This window comes from Vanessa atalanta, chromosome 20, assembly GCF_905147765.1.
Source record: "Vanessa atalanta chromosome 20, ilVanAtal1.2, whole genome shotgun sequence".
In the NCBI taxonomy this organism is placed as follows: domain Eukaryota; kingdom Metazoa; phylum Arthropoda; class Insecta; order Lepidoptera; family Nymphalidae; genus Vanessa; species Vanessa atalanta.
In genome coordinates this window covers 8632891-8657779 of record NC_061890.1, presented here as the reverse complement: position 1 = coordinate 8657779, position 24889 = coordinate 8632891, and the positions used below count along the sequence as shown (strand labels likewise).

At 35.2% G+C, this 24889-nt stretch overlaps 2 protein-coding genes across 4 annotated transcripts in view; both read right to left on the bottom strand.

Moving 5' to 3' along the window:
* Positions 1-1031: 1031 nt before the first annotated feature.
* LOC125071675 (14-3-3 protein epsilon) lies at positions 1032-17624 on the bottom strand. Its single transcript, XM_047682001.1, has 6 exons — positions 17448-17624; positions 16013-16176; positions 6973-7128; positions 4290-4448; positions 2994-3183; positions 1032-2890 (listed from the first exon to the last, which is right to left on the bottom strand). Exons 1-6 carry the CDS (start codon positions 17509-17511, stop codon positions 2835-2837), a joined length of 789 nt encoding a protein of 262 aa, XP_047537957.1. The 5' UTR covers positions 17512-17624; the 3' UTR covers positions 1032-2834.
* A 1053-nt stretch (positions 17625-18677) lies between these two features.
* The window catches only part of LOC125071690 (ubiquitin carboxyl-terminal hydrolase 32), a 33417-nt gene continuing 27205 nt past the window's right edge, over positions 18678-24889 (bottom strand). For 2 of the 3 annotated variants that reach the window (XM_047682026.1, XM_047682027.1), the window contains 11 exons: positions 24633-24747; positions 24366-24511; positions 24082-24275; positions 22892-23100; positions 22627-22818; positions 22400-22548; positions 21922-22043; positions 21649-21765; positions 21191-21376; positions 20602-21057; positions 18678-20345 (listed from right to left, as the gene is read on the bottom strand). In XM_047682026.1, coding sequence (XP_047537982.1) covers positions 20082-20345; positions 20602-21057; positions 21191-21376; positions 21649-21765; positions 21922-22043; positions 22400-22548; positions 22627-22818; positions 22892-23100; positions 24082-24275; positions 24366-24511; positions 24633-24747 — 2150 coding nt within the window. In that variant the 3' untranslated portion in view covers positions 18678-20081. The remainder of the gene's footprint in view (positions 20346-20601; positions 21058-21190; positions 21377-21648; positions 21766-21921; positions 22044-22399; positions 22549-22626; positions 22819-22891; positions 23101-24081; positions 24276-24365; positions 24512-24632; positions 24748-24889) is intronic. The other variant, XM_047682028.1, reaches the window with a different exon arrangement.

Here is a 24889-nt window from a genome sequence, read left to right as displayed (position 1 = left end):
AGAAGTGTAGAATTTACATAACTACATATGACCGTTGAAGACCAAGCAACGACGTATTTCAAAAAAAATTACATTCAATGACAAACCAGGGTCTCGATTCAAGAAACATTAACGAGAACTTTGACTTTGTCCTTTTCTCAAAATTCATTCGCTGACTATCGATATTCCAAAATCATCGATACTATATAGATAGTATAGGTAATAACCTATACTATTGCTTAGCGATACTATCGATAGTTTTCAACGTCAACTATCGATAGTTCTACAACAGTTTTAAAGATATTATTAGGTATATTAACGCTTTATGATCGGAAATAATGAAAATGTTGTTTATAATATATTATTTAATAAATAAAAATATAACTTAATGACCGGTTTACACTGTGTGAGCTAGCGTGCGAATCAGCCAATAGCTGAAGTGCAGCAACTCGTAGTGTGGACAAATCATAAGAGTTAATTGCAATTGCGAGTAAGTAATATAGGTTTGGTATTAGAGTTATAGCTCGCTTCCCAGTAACTTGTTTGTTTTCAGCCGCCTGCTCGCCTTACCCCAACCTTCGTATGGTAGCTCGCCCATAAATTCCGTGATCATACGGCAGTACTTCGCCAGGCAGCGCAAGAATCGTGGAAACAACTAGAAATCCAAGCTACCAACACACAAGCGCCTAGCGCCTAATGAAAACAGCTGTCAACATTCTAGTCAGCAGCTCGCATCGTGTTTACTAAACGTTGTTAGAACGTTGTTAATAAGCTGTAAAAGGAAGTTTGTCTATCTCATTTTATCTTCATATTTGTGAAAAACGTTTTAAATAAATTGTAATTATTTTTTTTTGAATTACCCTTTAATTTTGATTTTTTATTATATTTCAAAATATATAATAATATTTTACATAATAAATTATACATTTAAATTATATCATACGAATAAAACGTAAATTTGGTTCAATTTAATAAATATGTCATCCAAAATGTTTTGACTGTAAAAAACAAATAATATCTTAAATAATGTGTTCAGACAATAAAACTACAGCTTGGACTTTTGAATTTTATTATTAGATTTACACTGTCATTTACAATAAATTTCCATGTAGATGGTAGGACATAAATCAATATTGCATAACACTAAGGCTAATTGCATCAGTATTTTTTGTGGATATAAATTAACAAAATATATGCAATATTACAAATTCAAATAAAAATAACGCTAATATCTTACTCGGGCACGCACTTGCTGCACACTGCCATGCCGCACTAGTTCGGAGTTTGAACAAACATTGGCCAGATATTTAGTTTTATCATAGGTATGAAGATGGAATGTCTTCGAGTTGCTCGGCGCCGGGCGCGCGGGCTCTGCGGCGCACGGGCGCGCTGGCACATGTGCTCCGTGCGGGGCACACGTGCTCCGTGCGATGCACGGGCGCACGGGAACGCTCGCACCGCAGGCCGCCGAGCGATACGTCGCAAATAAATAATTTCCCCGAGTGCATAACCTTAACCTAGCACAACTTTAGAACTACCGTTTGTCCTGTTATAATTGTAGAGATGTAGCGCTACAGCGATATTTTCGAGAAACATGCGAAATTAAAAAATAAATTAAAATATACAAAATCTCTATCACAATACTCGTAAGTAATTAAAGCGATTCAAGTGTGAATACTCCAAAAGTTGTAATACGAACGAAGCGCGGACACATCGACAATGTCTTCGACGACAAGCTCAGCCGGGCCCCTCCCGTCGAGTCTCCAAAACCGAACGCAAATGAATCCGCTCGAAACGAACCATAGTACTACACAGTAGTCACGATTTACACGAATTTGTTGCGATAAATACGAGTACGTATGCTCGACACGATAGATACATAAAGACCAACAGGGTGACGCCACTATCACTTAGCTAAATATTGCGAGTAACTACAATATATCATCTAATAAATGTTACCGTTTAAAATATATCAATAAACGATCAATGTATACAAATGCAAGGCGCGCGGAAGACCCGCTCGCCGCGACGCAGCGCCGTGCAACGCGACGTGACCTCGCCGCGACATTAAACGTCCACGTATAAAACGACTATTTGTGCAAACCGAAATCGACACTGAGATACGATGCGAAATGATACCGAGTTATCTATTACATCCACATAATACATACACTTCACTATAGTGTATACAAATTAAATATATTATTATTATTCAAGTAAATGGATTCGTCGCTATGGTGCTCGTACGATGTGAGTTACAACGGAATTAAATACATTAATTTTACACACGGTATAAAATACTTAGAAAATTTACAATTCCCACCTTAGTAGAGTAGACGTTAGAAAGATGGAAAAGTCTATCAGCGATCGCTACGATATAGTATAAATCCCTGTTGGTGACATCTAATACAACGGCTGCGTGGTTACACGCGAAGTGATACAGTTGCCGGAGCAGAGAAAGCTAAGTTAACATTAGAGATCAATTTAAAGTGAACCGTTAAGAAAATACATTCTTAGAACATACAGATAAAATGCAATACCAAAGTACTTTTCTTAAACATTATATATTTTTTTTCTCGTAATCGAAAACGAAACATTGAATATATCAAAAGAAGTACATATTTAAAATGTATATTACTCATAGATAATTTGACACGATACATAAACGAAAGTTGCAATGTACGTTGAGTTCGAATGTAACGGCCAATTTACTCAGTGTATGCATGCGAGTAGTTTGAGAACGTCCCGGAGGCGCGTTGCTGGGATACCTTACAACCGGTTGTCATTGAGGGCTGGGTCTTACATGATACTATAGTTATTTTTTTTATTATATTTAAATAGAATGTTAAAAAGTATTACGACACGTCCTGATCTTCGACGTCCTGTGCTTGTTCTTTCTGTTCGGCTTCACCTGCGATGAAAAATATTACATTAGTAAAATGTTTTGAAAACTCTTCATACTATTTAGTTTCGTACAATCTTTGTTCATATACGAGTAAAACAAATGTACTCACCGGACTCGCCGTCGCCTTGCATGTCGGAGGTCCAAAGCGTGAGGTTGTCGCGCAACAGCTGCATTATGAGCGTGGAGTCCTTGTAGCTCTCTTCGGATAGTGTGTCGAGCTCGGCGATGGCGTCGTCGAAGGCGGCCTTCGCGAGCCGGCACGCGCGGTCCGGACTGTTCAGGATTTCGTAGTAGAATACCTAGACGGACAAAACGAACAAATTATATAATTATCCGTGAATTGTGGACTTCTAAATCATTGTATGGTTAAGGTCAAAAATCTAAAAACAAAATCTAAAATTAACATAGAATCTATGGTAACAATCTATTTATTATGATTTTTTAAATTCAATGAACATTAAATTGTCCGAAAAAGCTTCGCATGTGAATCGACATAAAAATGCGTTACGATTTTGGACTTGCGCCAAGTAATAGTAACGTTATTCACGCATTCGCGTTTTTATAATAGTACCATTAGTATGTAAGAGACGAAATAAGTTAATGTGTGCGAAATGAGTGGAGGTCTCTTTATTCAATGACATCAGCGTGTGACGCATTCGTCCGACGCGGTAAGCCTGGTGATTAACACCTCAAATAGCTCGGCGTTTATTTGGAGACTGTCTATACCGGAGGTTTAAACTCTTATAATGATCAAATCATCAAATTCCAAACCACGTTTGGAATATATGTACAACATTTAAATAAATGTCATTTCAAAAGTAAAATTTATTCTTAATACTATTCCAATACAATGCAATGAATAGTTATTTTGAAATATATTGTAAAAATAATGAAACAAGTATGTATTCAATGATTTAAAAAAGTACAGACTTATTCTTGTTTCTGTGTATTTTCTTCTTAATTATTTAATTTGTTGAAATAAAGATAATAAATGAAAATAAGATAATTTACAATGAAATGATTCCTTTTTTATTTCAATTGACCTTCATAATGTAAAAATGAGTTATAATATATTTTAATTAATTATGAATTAAAAACCATTCACGTAATTTCACCTACATTGGGCATACTATATAACAGCAGAAAATGGTCCATACATTAATTATTAATTACACTTCTTAAGAAGTCATAGTGAGCTAACATTTCAAGGCAATTTACTTCAAGATATCATAAGATAGTATATCGACAATTGGTCAATATGGTTAGTTACAAATACTTGTCAGTGGTGGTGAGATTAATGCATACAGAAGATATAAGAACTTTACGTTACATTCCTCGTCTTTCTATTGTAAGTAATGAAATATAATTTTGTATGCTGTTAAGAGGAAATGCAAGGTGTACTCACTGAGAAGTTGAGCGCAAGGCCGAGACGGATGGGGTGGGTGGGAGGCAGCTCAGTCATCGCGATGTCGGAGGCGGCCTTGTATGCGACCAGTGAGTTCTCGGCCGCCTCTTTACGGTCATTGCCCGTCGCGAACTCGGCCAGGTACCGGTGGTAGTCACCCTGTAAATGGAAATAAAAAAAAATCCTTATGATATAATGCCAAGAATAAAGGCTAGGATAAAATAAGAACCCAGATCTTATTTAAAAATAGAACACAGTAAATTTTAAATTGTTGGTTTCATTTAACTTAGCAAAACCAAGGCACTTCCGTCAAAAGTATAGTATTTAATAATAGAAATGCAGATTGGTCAGAAGACATTTGATATAAACATCATCTATCACTTCTAGAAAGATCTTCTAAAATATCCTTCAAACCCTACTTGCACTAGCAAAAAATAAATCAGTGAAACTGGTTTGATTATTAAACTAATAGTATAATTTTTTTATACAATGATTTTATCCTTTAGAATCATTTTAAAGCGCTTAAAAACCACTTCATTACCTTTTATAGGTGTTTTTGAGATAAAACAAGGTTGACTTTTATTTACATTATGATTTTCATACTTGTTGTAGAAGGAGTCCATAACCTAACAATAAAATCGATCCAGTTTTCGAGATCAGCCATAACAAACAGATGGATATTGTTTTATATAAATACTTTCATATGCGTTTAGTAAAAAGGCGATTTCTTTTTTGCTTTACACACAGAGACACTTCAATTTTAGTTATTTGTATTGGTTTAAACATAGCACAGGTTTTTTGTTTTTTATGATAAATAATCGGAACATTGTCACAGAGCACATGTGAAATAATTAATATTATTCTGCAAGTATAACTGCCAGAAATCCCTTACATAGGATAATTATAAAACATCAATGAAAATCACTAATCATATATTAAAGAAACATTAAAAATAATATGTCATAGTATATTTCAATTTCTTGAGAACAAAATGTAATTTAATTAAACGACAGTTTACTATTAGACTTTTCATACTATGTTTGCATGCGTAATAAAAGCGCTTCGTGAACCCCTCGGGGATAAACGTACATGCTCCCCGGTTCCATAAAGGTAAATCATTGGTTGCATATTTAATGTACAAATATTGCTTGAATATTTCTAACTTCTCTCAGAGGAATCTAATAACAATACGTAACACAATATGGAATTTACTATCATTTATAGCGTAGAATAAACTAAAACAAATGTACCAAAAATGCAATTTTATTATGATATACAGTAACTGAAGATTTTAGGACAATAAATTACGATTTTTTTTAAACTATATTACATCTACTATTTCTTTATCAAATTGAAATTTAATTACACTTTAGTTTTAGAGTTGATATTATATACATAGGATAACCGTCTAATATACATTACAATTTTTACAAGTAGATATCGCTAGAGGAAGTTAATGCAATTATTTCAATGACGACGTTGGAAACAATCCAGCTGCCGATGGAAATTTATTTTTTGGTTACGAGTTACGTGAAGGTAGTAACGAGCGAGGCAGGATTACATAAGTGGCGAGCGTGCCAAAGCCTCTTCACGCGTATTGATTATCCTAGTTTTGAGTCACGGCGAGTGGCGGGCTCGTACAACCTCGTTCATCGGTTTGCCAAGCGTGACGTCACAGACGTAGTCGAGTTACGCGACGAAGTCGTAAACGGGGATGCATTATGCAAGGGGTGCGGTCTAAAAAGCTGTAGTTTCTAGAATCTAGACGCAACGCAAAAGTGTTTTTCTATCGTGGATATGAAATAAGACTATCTCCAGTTGCCAACAGTCATTTCTAGTAAGATAAATTCTATGGAGTATTGCCAAAATGATTTCTTTATTAAGCGCCATAGACTCAGAAAGTAACGCCCGATTTCATCAGAGATTTAAGTGCTATTCATGTTAGTCATAAATAATAACTTACGCGATTTGGGTAAATAGTGTAATTTTTACACTTCTACGAACTGTAAGTCTTATGACTATTTATTTTATAAATTGGTCAGATACATGGCACATTGTAGTGCTTATTTATAACTTCAAGCAAAAAAGATTTTTTTAATATGCTCAGTGCGCACTTGTTCCGCTTTCTAGACTACATGTTTTAAAAACCTCTAAATAATTAAATAAATTATTTAAGTGGATTAAGCAAAGTGTTCTCGCTAAGAAAATATACAATATGACAGCGGCTCGTGCGCTCTGAATTATATTAACGGCACGTGACGTTCTTAATGAGGAAATACGTCGTCAACCTCATTAGCGCTTATTAACAATCAAGGTACCGCTCTGGCGGTGATCTATCACAGCTCCTTTGTATCTCCTTCGATTGTTATGTCGTTATGACACTTGTTTTCATATCTGTTATCTACCTGTACCATGTAACTGTCACTCATCACTTTTCGATAGCGTTTAAGAAAATAATACATTTCGAAGAAAATCTATTATTAAAAAAAAATCCCCTTTTTTATAGTTTAAAAAACAAAATAATGAAGCGGTAAAAATAATCGCATTTCTTGGAACCGATTTAGTTTCTAGGTAACTACGTAGTTAGCGAATATCGATTGGTATTATTGAGGCTCGAATACACGTTGACCTGCTGTTACATAATAAAATAAATTAATAGTTATAAATTATTTACTAGAATTACCTTCATTTTGTAATAGAAAACTTTGGACTCGCCGGTCTGCGAGCTTGGTATGAGGTGCTTGTCGAGCACGTCGAGGATGTCGGAGCAGATGTCGCGCAGCTCCTTCTCCACTTGACTGCGGTAGGCGCGGATCATGTTCAGCTTGTCCTCCGCGCCCTGCAACCACACAAACATCCTACTTAGTAAAACCTTCCTACAATCAACTCAAATGTCTGTCTCTAATAATAGACTGTAAACATATCTATAGTTAATCATTAACAAAGAAAAAAGTATATAGGCATCGAATTGCCCGCATGGCGCATGTGTAAATCGACTGTTTGTGTCATTGAATTGCACGCCGTTTTTATCAAACTGTTTTTTGGATGGTTTTACGTTTCACTTTAATTCCGTTCATTGAAACAAAACGACCATAATTTTATTTTATCTTAATTAAATAAATTTCAATGAACTTAATTTCCACGAAATTATTGGACAACATCATACATTACTCTGATCCCAATGTAAGTAGCTAAAGCACTTGTGTTATGGAAATCAGAAGTAACCACGGTACCACGAACACCCAGACCCAAGACAACGTAGAAAACTAATGAACTTTTTCTACATCGACTCGGGACCTCAGAGTGGCGTACCCGGTGTACACACTACTCGACCACGGAGGTCGTCCTTAATTATGGAACCTATTTATAAATAAATCCTTATATATACTACAGCATAATTCAACAGTCATTTGCGTTGAACGTTTAAAATTCATTTTTAAAGTGGCATAGGTCATAGGATGTCAAAGGAATAAATCGGATTGTCAACACAGCTTGATATAATCCACGGCGCAAGGCAGACTGCTTCAAGTTAGACAAGAGTAATACAGCTCTCAGAGATCATAATAGCTCTAAGTAAAGCCATAAAGCCGTCAAACTGCATTAGGATCAAACTCACATGTTTTAAACGAGATGTACAAAGCATTAAATTTTAGTATTAATTATAATCTTCTAGTGACAGACAAGTAATAATCTCATCACACACAACCTCTCCTTATTTTCGAATTCGATTCGAATCAAATTTATATCATTTCTAAAGTTTAATTTATACTCAGCAAAACAATTTTCAAGAAACGAATGAATCAAGCTTTTAAAATATATCGGCTTTAATCTGGAGAATTTACTTCAAATATTACTTTCAAGCGTTCATTTAGCAAATTTTGATTATTTAGATATGCCTGTACACGATGTATATTTTTTTTAATACTGTAGTATTTTGGAAATAGTTAAACTTTACATACTAAAACTTCAGCCTACAGCACGAATATAAGTACCACATATATTTTTAGTCTTCAGTCAATATATACATCGAAATTAAAGGCAACATTCCGGAAAGTTTCTTAAAAAGGATCGCGAACAGTAATGTAATATGTGAGTGAGGGTGGTCCCTGGCTAACAGCAGTCGCTTTTAATGTAACAATCTATGATTATATTTTTAGCATTCACCTGCAGTCGTGGTAGTTGTTTTTACAATGTCTGACGAAGCAGTTACATTGAGCGAAGTGATATTGATTCAATTATGTTATATACATAAAATCAATGAAATTTGCGAGGTTGCGCATTGTAATGCTCAGTTCTTCCAATTTACTTAAGTTATGTTCGTATTTGAAGGGTAACAATACTCCCGGTGAGGGACTGCACTAAGACTTGGTATTTAACATATTGGTATATAACCTATTCTAATGGCTTTACTCCTAAACCAAGCTTGGTTATTTAGGTTTTAGGTTATTCACATATTCCATGGGATTTTCCTACAGCCATCCTTTATTATGCACTACAACAGTTATTTATTTAATATATATTTATTTTCGTATTCTGATAACAACATCACCGACATATACGCATTTTTTTTCACGAATCCGCAATAAATACTATAGATTATTTCAAATATCGACTATGAATCTATGGATGTCATCATATCAAATAAAATTAAAATTATTTAGTCGTCATCACCCCTTCTGCCATCGGAATAGGCTATACTTTCTAATGACCTAATTACAAATCGTAATTAATAAATGCACTGAATTAAATTATGCATTTACACGAGTTACACCGCCGATAAACGTCTGACGGCCAAAGAAATGGTAACGAGAAAATTGTATTTATTTCGTAACCTACATTTGTTCGTAATTGTATTTCATTATAAATTTATTTTGTCTTTTGTTTCAAACATTGCAAACGCATAAAAGTTACGCAACTTAAAAAAATATATTTTCAATTGACAATTTTTGTATCAAAGTCGATATTACGGTATATAACATGTTATAATTAAAAAATAAACATCACATTATGTTCTATGTTAATCCTCGTCTGATATATTTAGTGTCCCGTATCAATATCCGTATTTCGCACGTTTAAATTATTATTCGAGTCTAAATACATTACATATTATGTAATCTTTTCACAACAACGCTTAAAATATATATAGATAAAAGTTGACTATATTCATCACAATTTTAAATATTTAAATAAAAAAAAATCTCAATCTCAAAAGTGTTATTTATTTGATTAGAATTCTTATACAGTATAAGTGTTATACTTTTATCTTAAAATTGAAAAAGGACAAATTATAATACATTTATTTTAAAAATATACTATAATTTGCTTAGGTATCGGTATCGAATAATGTACAGCCAACAAGTGAAAAATGAATTATCTAGTTTCTAACCCTTATTCCGCTTTTAGAGGTAACCTTTCCCTCGGATTTAAATAAGAATCTAATTGAGCAAAACCAATTGTCTAAATCTGTTCAAATTGGCGATTATATTGCGTTACAAAGGAGATTGGGCATTTTTGGTTTCACTTTTATACGCGTATAGCCATTTAAGTAAATGTATAATTCATGTTTATTATTTTAAATGTTTTATAAATGAAATTCATTAAAATCAATTGTGGGGTTTATATTTGCAATCTAATTAGTATTGTATTTGTAATATAATTAATTAACTATGTCGCTTGCCACTATAGTGAACTTCTTGTCTGCTTTTACGAAATCGTTGTCCATGATAAAAGTAATTTACAGAATTTGTAATATAATGGTTAATATAAGTAAATCTTACAAAAACAGTTTCGAAAACTAATATATAACACAAGTAAACACATGCAAGCAAACGAGATTTACGAGCAACTGACGTCATCCTAAGCCCGACCGATCAGGAGCGTTTTCTGTCACGTGACAAACGCTTAAAAATATTCATTTTTATTTCCGGATTTATGAATAAATGAAGTATTATTTTTAACTTTTGTGATTAAAAAACCATTTTTAAACTCATAATATATACTAATGGCAGTAATTAACACTTTATTTTTCGCATTGTCAAATAGCCTATTTTAAAATAAAACGTCATTGTTTTGACATATAACATAACCTTCATACTTTTTTTCAATTTTGTTTTTTTCAAAAACCCCACAAAATATTAAGCTGTAATTGACCTTGTTTTAAAGTAGATAAATCCTCCTTATTTACTTCCAATTCTCGCTGCTATACTGTGTTAAAAGTAACGCAACCGAGCGCCATAGTAATTTGCCCAATCTCCTTTATTTTACCCGAATTGGACGTTCTTTTTGAAATCGAAAAAATACAAAAGATTTTTTGTATTTTTTCGATGATTGTGGTGATAGAATTACGATGTAATCACAGCATGCCACTCCTTCAAGCACAAGGACCGTGTGTTCAAGGGCGCAATTTTTATAAATCTTCCTAACAAATAATTTTAAATTCAATGTGTAATGTGATCGTATATTTAAAAGTAATTGTTCATTAACAGTTTATGCCCTTATACTCTGCACACAAAATTGTTGTTGTAATAAAGATAAGATTCGCAACTGTGGTTTTTGTTTTATCTTATCGGCTACGTAGCTCCGACGTCTATTGTGACGTCGCGATTGCTGTTTGAGTAGTATAATCGTTACATTTTCACGCCTTAATATAACATACATCAACACACAATCGCCTAAAGTATTTCTACTAAATAGCTTTTTGAACAGATTCCTAAGAATGTGACGTCATGTCGTGACAGTTTTAAACAATAGTTAGAATATATTGAAATACTACCGTCTTATTTAAAGTAACCTAACAACGTAACTGTATAAATTAATTGCTGCTTTTAATAGCATTTCATACTCCTAGATTTCAAGGTTATAATTGCGCCTCCGTGCCGCGCACACACTTTCTTCATACGTCTACTTTGCTCTCGGTTCCGATCTGTTAGTGACTGCGTGGGTCTGTAATGCTCATTTTGCGTCGCATTAAAATGTATAGAGTTTGATACCCAATATCTAAATCTTTTTTTTTTTCAAATAAAACAAAAACTGACACCCGTTAATCGAATTCCGCATTTAAACGAACAACAAAATTATTAATTTTTAGTTACTTGACTATATTATTTGGACCAAATCAAACTCGGAACTTATATATCCATCTTATTGGGTATTGAATTAATATGTCGGGATATTATATTTTATTAGTTTAAGAGAATAAACGGAGTCTAAAGTCGCATAGTGTAAAGAATACTACAACAATGTTATTTTTTTTGGGTACAGTTGACTGTCGCATGCCAACTTGCCCGCATCACGAAATTTAGACACGAAAACCTGTGTATGAAAAAACAAGCTACTTGTAATCGATAGCAAGATAAGCTCAAGAATGCATTGATTACGTATCTTGTCCTCGATCTTGATTGGAATATATTAATAGGATGGGTACAGAAATTTAATTTAAATCTTTCTAAACAATAAACTTAACCTTATTTAGAATTGGAAGAAAGATAAGTAAGCAGGTCAAGGTTTATCACATCGGTTCATACGACTGGTACAAACTAAGACGATTTTTTAATTTCAATTTTATTGCGGACACTTACTTGTTGCTAAGTAATTTGAGCAAAATGTAATAGACATATATATTGTAATGAATTTAGACCAACGTATTGTGATTATTTTTTATAATCTATGTTTTGATTTTAATCATATCAGTTTATTAAATAAGATAATTAGTTGATGAGCTTATTTTTGAATTGGTCGACTGTATATAATCGAATCGATAAAATATAATCGATAGATACGTTTCCACATCGACTTTATTTCAAGCATAAAGCTTGCAAGATGAATTTATACGCACGTCGCACAGACTTTATGTCTTGTCGGTCAAGTTTTATGATGATTATGTCCTTCTGACCGACTTCGGTCACAGCGGCGAATGTTGATATTAGCCTAGCCGACTACGCAGGATATATTATAGTGCAAGCGTGTGCACACATAAGTGTACTCTCTCACTCTCATAATTCCATCGGATTGCAAGTCGAAACGTCGGGAGAATAAACGGTTGTACGTACTTTAGGTAAAGCAGTACAAACCCAGTACAACCATTTTTATTAGACACAACCGGGATCTGAACCCAGATCCTCAACTTAATACAACAAATAACAACTGGAATTATGGGTGGTACCACTGTTATACATTACAGCCTTAGCCCACTCAAACTATCTCTTTGCAAATTTTATTAAGACTCGATGTAGTATTGCACGACAGGGAGGCACGACATGTGAAATTTACTGAAAGTTTTAAGGGATTTTTTTCCACGTCGTTTATTCGACGCTATTACGTGAAAGTTTCAACACCCTAAAGGAGTTTCATCCTAAAATATGCTCCCCTTGTTGGAAGATTTTTTTTCTTATATAGGTTACTTTCATGTAACCTCATTCAATAAAACAGACGATCTGCGATGATATCGCCAATGTTGATGATATCAACTTAATGAGAATATAAACATATTTTTAAGAAACTTAAAACTATTACGGGTACGAGGCGAGTAAATAACGAGAAAAAATACACATAAGACACATGAGGTGAACATTATAAAACACAGGCTTTTCTTGTTTCCGATTATAATGACAATGGTATTATACGATATAATTAAGGTTATAACAAAATCCTTTTGTAAGTTTTAAATTAGGACAGGTCAACCGACAGTTGGAAAATTCTTGATCAATATGCAAATCGGGACAGACTCGTGCCGGCCTTGGCTTATATTTGACCTCAGCACCAACGGAACCTATTTTTTTTTTTCGTACACGTTTATAACGTTTTCCGTATTACAATTTAAATTCGAATGAATGTTGTTTGTGAAACCGTTTCGTGAAAATTGCGCATTTGGCAATTGGCATTTAAAATGAATTAAAAACTTTTTTTTTGTTACGATTCGCCCTTATTACGTTTCAGTGTAAGTATTACGGTTTACCGTGAGAACAAAAGTAAGTTTTACTTCAAAATCGATATGTTCTAGGTATAACGTACTCGTGAGCAATTAATTGTTAATAAATAGATTTTATACATCATGCAAATTTAATTTGATTTTGAGTTTTTTTTTTTTAATTAATATGGAAGCATTATAGAAAAGGTGGTATTGTAAAATTCAAGCTAATCCTAAATAACATCTTGTATCATATGTTTTAATACCCATCTCACTCACAATTCATTTTGGAAGTGTTTTACGGTATAACAAGTGGTTAGTGGTCGATACCCACCCAGACGCGACTCGCACTAAGTTCCAAGCACTAGTAAGTGTTATGTAACCATAAAATTTAAGTTGGACCCACTTTTAGGTTTTTGTATTATGAACATAAACTCATACCATAGTACGCAAAAATAACAACTTTCTGCCGTATATTTCTCTACCATAAAAATATCTATGTATGTATTTTTACTATTTTCAAGGACATAATTCCATTCTTCGTTATACTTTATCGATTATGGTATGTATTGTGAAGCATTTGCTGCTTTTGCGAGTCCTTCAATTCTGCAATTTATATTCATATAATTTTGAGCCGAGATGGCCCAGTGGCTAGAACGCCTGCATCTTAACCGATGATTTCGGGTTCAAACCCAGGCAGGCACCACTGAAATTTCATGTGCTAAATTTGTGTTTATAATTCATCTCGTGCTCGGCGGTAAAGAAAATTATCGTGAGGAAACCTGCATGTGTCTAATTTCAACGAAATTCTGCCACATGTGTATTCCGCCAAACCGCATTGGAGCAGCGTGGTGGAATATGCTCCAAAACCTTCTCCTCAAAGGGAGAGGTGGCCTTTATCCCAGCAGTGGGACATTTACGGGCTGCTAATGCATAATTTTAATCAATACGTAAAAGGTATGAATGGGTCTTACGGACCAACGATGATACGTTCTTATCGGAGTTCAAACCCAGCTCATTTACCTTACTTATTTTTGCTCTTAAAAAATTTACTATAGAAAGTTTCTATTTAATATTGAAATTTTCATGTATAATATGACACAAGCTTCATACAAATAATAATTAGTGCCTTATATCTAACTTTTATTATATTTAAGTTTGATTTTTATAATCCTTGTATTATAAATTAAATATTTCAATTTTAAAAAAAATGTGATGATACTTCTAAAACCGTGCCGCACACAGTACCAATGCCAGTTTCGTTAGGTAACATTTGCTTGTTATCCAGAACGAAATAATAAATTAGTTTGATAAGTTTAGTGAGGTGTAAGCCTTTGGAAGTATAATAGGAATTAGCCAGGTCCTTATGCTATAAATTTATAAATCTATATATTCTAAAGAGAATTAACTTATTAATACAAATATTGAGCTGTAGCTGATGGTACTAATTAGTTCTATAACTGCAAATTTTTAACTTTTATTATTTAATACTCATAACCTATAAACAAACCTATAAAATAAACTGTCCTTACAAAGCTGGATTCTGATTTTCTTTGAAATATCCACTAATATGGAGCATAAAGAATCTACTAAATGTAGATACACTTAAAAATTATCATGTTAGTCCAGAATATGAGTTATCATTATTTTAATATAGTAAATATATGTATGTATATATATATATATATATATTCTATCATGTTTCTCCACTGCAGGTTCCTTTATTGACGAGCACAAGATGAATTATAATAACAAATTAGGCACTTGGAAGAGTGTCAGTGGTGCTTACCATGTTGGCTGTCTACAAATTTAAAAAAGGTCATTAAAGAAACTTGTGTTACTTAACGTCTCCTTTACTCAATATTTTGCAAGGCTCAGTCACCAGGTTGCTGTATACATGACATGTATCATGCTACAAAATAATTATTCACACCTGGGAGAGGATGACTGATCATACAAAGCACAGACTATTCTTATAATCCAGCAATCTTTGTTAACTTTATTTTTACCTAATTTATCCTCTTGTCTAGATTAATGTTTATCATATTAAAGATATATCATTTAAAACAATGATTATGTAATTTGTTAAAGATATTCTAGGTGTATCTTGTTCTGTTCTTATTCATGTTTCAAAAGGAAATAGAGGAATAAATAAATTAACATTACAAAACAATTAATCATTTAAATGAAAAAAAAAAAATCTGTGGTTTCAGTGTGTACATACTAGCTTACTTTTTAAAGTATTAATGAGGAACCAAACAGATAAAGAAATGTTTCAAAATTTATATTGTTCAAAAAACTAAAGAAATTGTTCAATTTATTTTATAACTGGTTTATTTCATAAGTTGCTTGTTAAACTGTATTATAAGTTTAAGGGATTCCCCTGATGATTGTTTATATAAATTTACCAATCAAAGTCAAAAATATATTTCTTAATCATATTTTCAAATTCAGTTTTTTTTTAAAAGTAATACCTATTTATCCATAACAATCAACCTTTCATTAAATAAGATAAATTAATCTACATTTTCTTTAAATTAGAGAACTTATCTTGTTAATGTATAGAATCACTTCAAAGATTTTTTTATTGATATCTGTAACCACATGGGTGTGGCACTTCACATTTTGTACCAAATTTCATCACTTGGATTTGTCATAAGGCAAATTTAATAATAAGAGTAATGAATAAGATAATTTCCATCATTTATAATGATAAAAATCTAGTCTCCATTAACTTCTGTATAAATCAATAATTTGTTAAATTCCTTTTTAAGAAATCCCTTCCATTATAATGGTTAAAGAGAAATAATGTACGTACTTTTGTTTCTTCCTTTTGTTCAATTGAGGATATAATCCTCCACGAGGCTCGGCGGGCGCCAATCACATTCTTGTATGCGACTGAAAGGAGGTTCCTCTCTTCAACTGTGAGTTCATTGTCTGAGACGTTACGTGAGGCCACATTCTTCATAGCCTCCACCATTTCTAGAAATAAAATACTTGTCATCAAGAAATCATTGTACTAAGACATATCTTGAGAACTTTACTTAAATTATTATAAGGTACAAATTTCTTGGTCAAGGTAATACTTTATGTATGAACATCATTGGTTTATGGTCATTGTTTTTATTAACATTCACTTATTCCACAATGACAGACCAAATAGGACTTTTTTGACATACAATATATCACTTAAAATACAGAAAATACAATCGATTTTTAGCATGAAACTGCTAATTTACCCACTATACTACTACTACTAATAGAGTTTATAAATAAAACATAGAATAATGTGAAATTTCGTTTATATAGCATATTTTTTTAAAGTTTTTCCAATTCATTAAGAGAAAGCTGTTAAAATATAAGAATATTTTAATACTTACAACGAAATTCGGTCACGAGTCATATACATTTATAATTGTAATTTATATTCTTAACAACGGCGTAGACATTAAGGTCAGCATTTTTATTCAGTGAATGAATTAAAAATAATTATTATTTAGTGTACATGTAGTTTTTTTCAAAATGTAAGTGATTAGCTTGTGCACTAGATATTACGCCGCAAGAGTTTGTATGAATCATACATGTGAAAGTTTAGGCGAGATTAACCTTTACAAAGAACTTAACTCTTATCGAGATACAAAAGACGTGAATGTGTGATAAAAGACAGAGATATTCACATCTTATGTAGAATCTTTAACAATAGGTGAAAATCTAGCTCGAGCTGAGCTGACCTTTTACCCTAAAATCGAGAACATTCCAAATCTCTAAACGGCTGAATTATCCAAGGTAGGCTATGCATGAATGAACTCTGTGACATCGATCGAATATTACTACTGAGAAGTAATAAGGACATTTTTTTTATACATTTGTCGAGCAAATGTCACTCGCTTATCAGAAATGGATATTTCGTTAATAAGAATTCGGAATTTTGATTTTTCGGAATGCTAGTTTGCATTTTCTTTTGGAATTCTCATACTTTTATCACAGAATAAAAGGTAAAGGGCATCCCACCGGCGGATGACGCATCGATCGCTGACCAAGCCTAACGAATGCCATCGATTTATAGGACTTAAATTAATAATGTCCTCAAAATTTATATATTGTACATATTTGTAGGCTAAAAAAGAGATTCCCAGTGGAGATGATATGTTAAAAAAATTTGAAATACGAAGAAATCTTCTTTCAACTGTCGGCATATATACTAAGGAATTTAACGTCCTAATACTTAAGATATACCAAAAATATGTACTCACCATCGTAACGCTCGGCCTGCTCGGCTAACTTAGCTTTATACACATTATCTTCCCTTTCCGACATTGTGGATGACAAATGATTTTTCACTAACTAAAACCGAATCGCCAGGTCACTAATTCACCAAGATGGCCGCGCCCGCCAACCGAATCCAAATTCGATCTTCAACTAAACTCCGCCCATGACGTCATAGAAATGGCAGTTTCCGCTCTTTCGATGTTGCCATTAATTTGGTCATGCGTAAAACGTCCACAGTAAGTTAATATTAATATTACATGCAATTTTTCTAAAACTTATCATTCAAAATACATGAACCTTCTAAAAAAATAAACTGTTTAAAAAAAAGCAATGTCAATTTTATAAACTAAAAGGTTTTGTAGTTTTTACAAGAAAACTATTTAATAATTTCAAATAAAAATTGTCCAACAATATTATTTCATGAAACGATCATATTACAAATAATATTACTGGATACATGGACAGAATGAATTCAGAAAAATCAAAAATTTCCATTTTTTATAGCCATAAATTACTGATATATAGAGTATATAGTCAAAGCCCTTTTTTTCAAACTTAATCATAGCACATATTGAAAAAAACTAAATAATGATGCATACATTTTTTTTTAAGTCTAATTGATAAAAACAATGTTTAGCGTTATTAGAAATACGCGTCTATAAACTATCAATCTTTGGGCTGTCATCTTTAGGTAAAAATTATTTGTATTTTATAATTATAATTAATATACTTAAGGTTAAATAAATGAACTTATCATAGAATATATTTTTATAAAAATACAGAAAAATGTGTTTGCTAAGATTATTGAATTGTTTAATTTGATGTCTACAAAAATAAAATAATAAAATAATTATTATTATTTTTACGCTAGGTTATAAATGGTATATTATTAATGTAAAATGTTGGCGTCTTAACACATTCCATCTAATATATTAAATCTGTATACTCTATGCCTTGAAATGACAACTGTCAGCAATATTTATTAGTAAAAAAAAAAATCAATCATTACTAGATGGCGCCACGTTTTGTATCAATGTGAATATCACAATCTGATAACGAAATAAGATATATTTAACCACTCGCGAGTTTTGACAAAATCAGATCATCGATATCTGATAAGTTAACAGAATCGATAATATATGAATATTTGCAGATTGTAATTTTATATCGAGACTTAATAAAACAAGCTTTACAAAATATTATATTTTATTGCACAGGGATATCAACTTATTATAGTTAACATAGATAACAATGAAACTATAAATACATCGTTAATATTACAGATAATATAACATATTTAAGCTTTGTACATGCTATCGTGTTTATGTTAATGAAACTGAAAATTATGTATTCAAATAAGAATTTTACATGTTGAAAGTTACTTGGATGTTAACACTGAGACGTAACAACAAAATCTAGGAAATTGTTTAATACAATATAGAGTGCCAGCTCGGGGGTGAACGACTCGGGCATTAGGCTCAAAAGTGCGCACATATCTAAGCTGGCCCTGACAATATATTTATACATTTAATATCAAATAATATATTTAAGACAGCTCAATCAGTGTGCGTATTACGATTTATTTAACGTTTTGGGTATTTCAATTCGACGCACATATCACTGTTCACAATTTAACTATGAAATTATTTTCTATCTAATATTTCGTTATTTTACTAGATTTTTCAAGCATTGTACCTTATATAATTAATATTAATTTTAGTATCGTTGATATAGAATGATTTAATTGAAATAAATAACAAGAAAATAAAACTTAAGAGACTATTTAAATACATCACATTACTATAATAGATTATAAAATATTTAGAATATTATATTTGTATACAGATATTCTTATTTTAATGATTAGCAGCAATGTTTTTACATAAACAGTCGAAGTTGAAAATGTTAAAATAATTTTAATGATTTAATTAATATCTAAATTTTGCTTTTGGTTTGCTTTTATACGTCATCCTGGTTCAATCACGAATATATTTTATGGTCCTTGTAAGTATATAAAAGTACATGAATATTTTTAATACTTGTTGTGTTTTATGGAATGCTATTTATGTAAATAAGTAAACATATAATATTAAGTCACTGAAACATAATATTAATGAGGATAAACATATGAAATTAAAGTGAATATACAATAACAAAATTGCTGCTAATATTTCCAGTTAAATCATCTTATAATAAATTTTGAGTTAACCTACGAGCTATAGCACATCACATTCATTTATTCTATTCAACTTCACATCAGTCTCCATTTAAATATACAGACAGTGTCGTATAATGATACGACACACGATTATGTAAGTAAATAATTTGCGAGTTTTGATCAAGTTTCATAATGTATGTTAACATATCACATTTAATATAACTATTTTATGACTTCCGTTTTAATTAATTAACTTAATTACTGCTAAGCTTCGAAACGTGTAATTCATTAAATTTATTTAATTCTAAATTTAAGTTCACACAACTTAAAACGCAACAGGAAGAAGTAACATTTTGAAATTTTATCACAATAATATATTTGAAAGTTTCAAAACAACAGGAATGGTCGATTTGACATAAAAATAAAATTAACAGTCGAGTTTAAATCGTATCGACGCAAGCTAGGCGATCGCGCAGGCGCGGCCGAGGTCGTCGTCGTCCGGAGGTGGAGGCGCGCGGGGACCGGCGCGCGCGTGCGGCACGTACGCGTCCGCGCGCAGCCCGCGCCGCTCGTAGAACAGCAAGTAGGCGGCCGCCGCGTCCAGCGCCGGCGCCGGCCGTGCGGGCAGCTCGCGGCACGAGCTGTCGTTGTAGCACAGCCACGCGCCCGACGGGTTGCGCGCGTACGCCACGTAGTGCCCGCCGCTCAGCTGCCCCGAGTGTGACTGTGGACACGGGACGCAGCTTACAACTAGTAACCAGGTAAACGTTGACATATTCATTGTATATATTAAGATGTAAAACAAAAGCCTATAGACATATTATTTGGGCGGCAGTCCATTGTCAGTCTACTTACTTGCTAGATTCGAGATAATATTAAATGATTCCTGATTACGGGTACTAGCACAGAATTTGTGGAATTTTAATACTAATAAATAGCAGCAATTTTTGTTAATTTTTATATAATAATGTTTTTCTCACCACGACAGCATACAATCTATATTTTAAGTCGAACGGATCTTGTTCGGCTTTGAGGTGGTGCTGGTGGTAGTCCACAAGGTTGTCGTCGAGTACGGGCGTGTTCGTCAAACTCGTCGATTCAAGTCTCTTTCTCTCCTTAAACTCAGCCGGCTCTCGGTTCTTCCTCTCCATGTTGATATCGCTTCTCGCTACTCCGTTCGGCATAACATCTGTCGGTTTCGAGACTTCATCATCAGAATTATCAGTATCACTCTCCGATATATGGTCGTCCACGTCGACGAACATGGATGATCGTCGTTTGGTCACATTTTTTAGTTCCATATGTCGGAGTATGGTCTCCTGCGGTACCGAAGCGAGGTAGGGCGTGGGGTCGAAGTCTTGGAACGGGAAGTTGACAACTTTATGTGATTTTATCCATTTGTTATTGACGTACTGGAAACGCTTTAGATGGATGATCTGGAAAAGCAATGTATCAGTTTAAATAAATATACTAAATTGTCGAGCTTTTAATTTTAAGTAAATTTCGGTCTGTCATTTGTCCAATAAAAAAGGTGGAGTGCTTTCTTGGTATCTGTGACATTGAACTCACGATGACGGGCGGTAGACGCCAGATCTGCAGCTTCTTGGTGGCGGGCTGCTTGGCGCGACAGCGGGCGCAGTGGTAGCGTTGCTCCAGGCGCTCCTCGCGCGTGAAGGCGCGCAGGCAGCTGGCCAGGTCCACCGGCCGCGCCGCCGCCGCCGCGCTCGCGCTCACCGACCCGTGCTCCACGCACGCCTGCGACGTGCGACGGTTATTACACTGTTAATACATTCGCACAAATACCCTTTAAATGTACGTAACATTTAAAGGGTGTTTGAGCCAATTTATTACAGTCGTCAGGCATATCTTATATCCCTTCGTTAGTCCGCCAACTTTTTTACATATTACTAACACCGGCAAACTTACAAGACAATACGGTGGCACAATTTGTTAGATTTAATTAATTTACAGCTTTCATACATAATATTTATACTAGACTAGGTAATACAGCAATGAATACGCCCTACCTTTTCTCTGGTAGCCTGGTACCGTAGATGCAGCGCGGTAGGGTCCCAGTCCACGGCCAGCATCAGACGACCTGCACCCAACTCGAGGCGCCGCAACGAGCCACGACGAGAAGTATCCTGTTTAAGTAAATATATAATAAATCTTTGAACTCAGTTTGTGTATTGCTTGTTCTGTCAGAGTAATAAAAGATTTGCAAAAAATACATTTAAACTGAATCTTGTGTTTAAAATTTGAGCAAAAATAGGTATTTTGTTAATGTGGATGACACTGACGTCGTTGTCGTCGAGACGGGAGCTGGTCTGTCGGTTGAGCTTGGCCTTGGCGATGGGCGAGTTGGAGTCGGGGGCGTCGCCCGAGCGCGCACTCAGCGACCGCTTGCGGGCACGTATGGTCCCTAGACGTTACAAATTTACTTATTACAGAGTTTAACTTAGCGGTTGAATATATGATGAGCCTTACCTTACCATCAAGTTAGTTTTTTTTAAGTGTAATAAATGTTAGGTCTTGGCCCACTGGCCATAATTAATTTATTTAAGGTAATTAAGGTAACCCTGAGTATCACTATACTATTCTAAGGATACCGCATCATTCATTCAAATCTGTTCAGGTATTTAAAACTAATGGCGACTTAAAAACACGACTACATACACGAACCCCGAAAACATTAAGCCCCTTTTTTGGTCATTTGTGTAATAAGCGAATCCAAGACTCGTTTATCTAATAAACGAATAAAGTGCGCGGTTCGCTCACCGTTGCAGGACACGAGCGGTCGGTCGTCGCAGGGCAGCGCGCAGCCGCGACACAGCGCCGGCCACGCGCAGCGCGCGCACCACAGCCCGCCCGCACTCGCGCTCACCGCGCGCAGCGTGAACGGGAACTCGTAGCCCAGGCTGTCGTCGCTGCAACACGCACACGTCACGTCACGTCACCGTCAGCGTCCGGGCGGCGGGGCGGCCGGCGGGCGGCGCGGGACTCACCAGTCGGTGGCGTGGTTGGCGGTGGCGGCGGGCGCACGCTTAGTGAGCAGGCGCGCCAGCTGCGCCCACACGCGCGCGTACAGCTCGCGGCCCGACGCGCCGGGGCTCGCGCGCACCAGCAGCGGCACGCCGAACAGCGCCACGCGCGACCGCTGCCACGGCACGAAGTACGCGTCGACGCCCACCTGCTTCCTGTGATACCGAGACAGACGGTCGGTCAGACGGGGGCGACCGGCCGACGAAGGCTGGGCGGGGCGGAACTCGCCTGTGCACGGCGACGAGGTAGCGCACGTCACCCGGGGCGGCGGAGGAGGCGGCGGGCGAGGCGGGCGAGGCGGGCGACGCGGACGAGGCGGCGGGCGAAACGGGGCGGCGCGGGCGGGGCGCGAGGGAGCGCGCGCTGGGCGAGGGCGAGGGCGGCGCGTGCGCGCGGGGCAGCGTGTGTCGCGCCAGCAACGCCTCGGAGCGGGAGCGCTGCGCGAGCGGGGAGGAGTCAGACGGACTGCGATATGCACGCTAACGCGCCGGCATGACGCCGGTGCTGCGTTGTCGATGGATGTACAAAGATGTAAAATTTTTACTTAACTCCTTGTATGCTATAATTCATAATCTCGCTACTACATTAATACATTAACAACAAAATTAATTAAGTATTTTCTACAAAAAATAAAATGCAAGTCATAAAAAATAAAGCAAAACACTTGAAACTATTTTAAATTTGTCGGAAGCTCACTAAATTACTATTTACAGATGCACAAAATATTTACATAATCAACTTCAATTCCATTACCATAAAGTTTTTTACGACGCACACAACTAGCCAAGTTAACAAACTTTTGAAAACAATCGTCGCATAATAATATCCATACACATTTTAATATTAAACCTCACTTAATAAATAACTATATTCATATGCAGAGATTGTTTTCAAACAATCTTAAAAAAAAAAAAAAACTAATCTGCTTCTATGTGTTTACAACTTTAAATATTATAACTTTATTTTGATTTAAAAGTTCATGCGATTTCGGATAATACGTTTTCAACGGTTTAATTTTCTTTATTTTAGTTATAATATTTAAAAGACATTGTGCATTGAGCGGTATTTGGAGGTGTTAAGTTTAATGATGTAAGTAAATGTAGAAAAAAAAATATGTTTAGAATAATTCTATTCGAGGTACCTTTTAGCTTGTATTGTATAGTCTAGTCGTCTGTATCTCACCTGAACTATTTAAGCTTATTTTTTTAATAATTAATTAATAATTCTTTTTATCAAAATCTGTTGTCATCTAAATCTGTATAAAAGAATACTTCATCATTATTTACAAAAAATATTTTGAACAAAAGAAATATAAAATTTAATATTACTTTTTTTTGTCACATTTATTTCAGAAATATATGAAAAAGTTAGTGTCGGTGTGTAGTGTGTGTGTGCGTTCAGTGTGTGCGCGCGCTAACCTTGAAGCAGAAGAGTGCGGGCATGCAGAGCGAGGAGGAGGCGCGCGCGTGCGCCACACTCACCTCGCCGCGACCCGCCTCCGCTTCCGCCTCCGCGTCCGCTTCCAGCTCGGCCTCCGCCTCGCTGCCCGCCGTGCCGTCCGCCTCGCCTTCGGTCACGCCGGAGTCTGTTTCGTCTAAATCTATTCCGAAATCTGTAATTGAAATTGTGATACGACTATTCATAGTTGGTCTAACAAGCTAGGTTTGGTTTCAATGCGAGCACTGGTAAGGAAGCCACTGACCGCGGTCCAGCGAGTCAGCGTCGCTGTCGTCGTCGGCGGGCGGCAACTCGTACGCGTAGAGGTCGTGCGCGGTCACGCCGCTCACCTTGTCCGCGTCCCGCAGCACGCGGCCCAGCAGCGCGCCGGACAGCTCCGCCAGCAGCACTCTGCGGACACAAGACATTCGTTCGGCATTGATAGCAACGAACACGATATTGTCTTGACTTCATTTATTTACTCTCCGTCTCGTTTATTTGTAATAAACTATTAGATGTTAGATAAACTCACGATTCCGGAGGTAATCCGCACAGTTCCGACAAATTTTTCTTAAGGTCTAAGTACGTTCCTTCCGAGTTCACCCTCACGCCATACTTGACCGGAACAGATCCGTCCAGTAATATGACTGAAATTGGGAACAAAATAATAGTTAAAAGTAACCTAATACTACTATTGTCTACTACCGACAACGGTATCGATTCACTGATTGACTCGTGCGGAAAATTTATATGCATATTATAGTAGAGAAAAGTCACGCCGTAAAACAG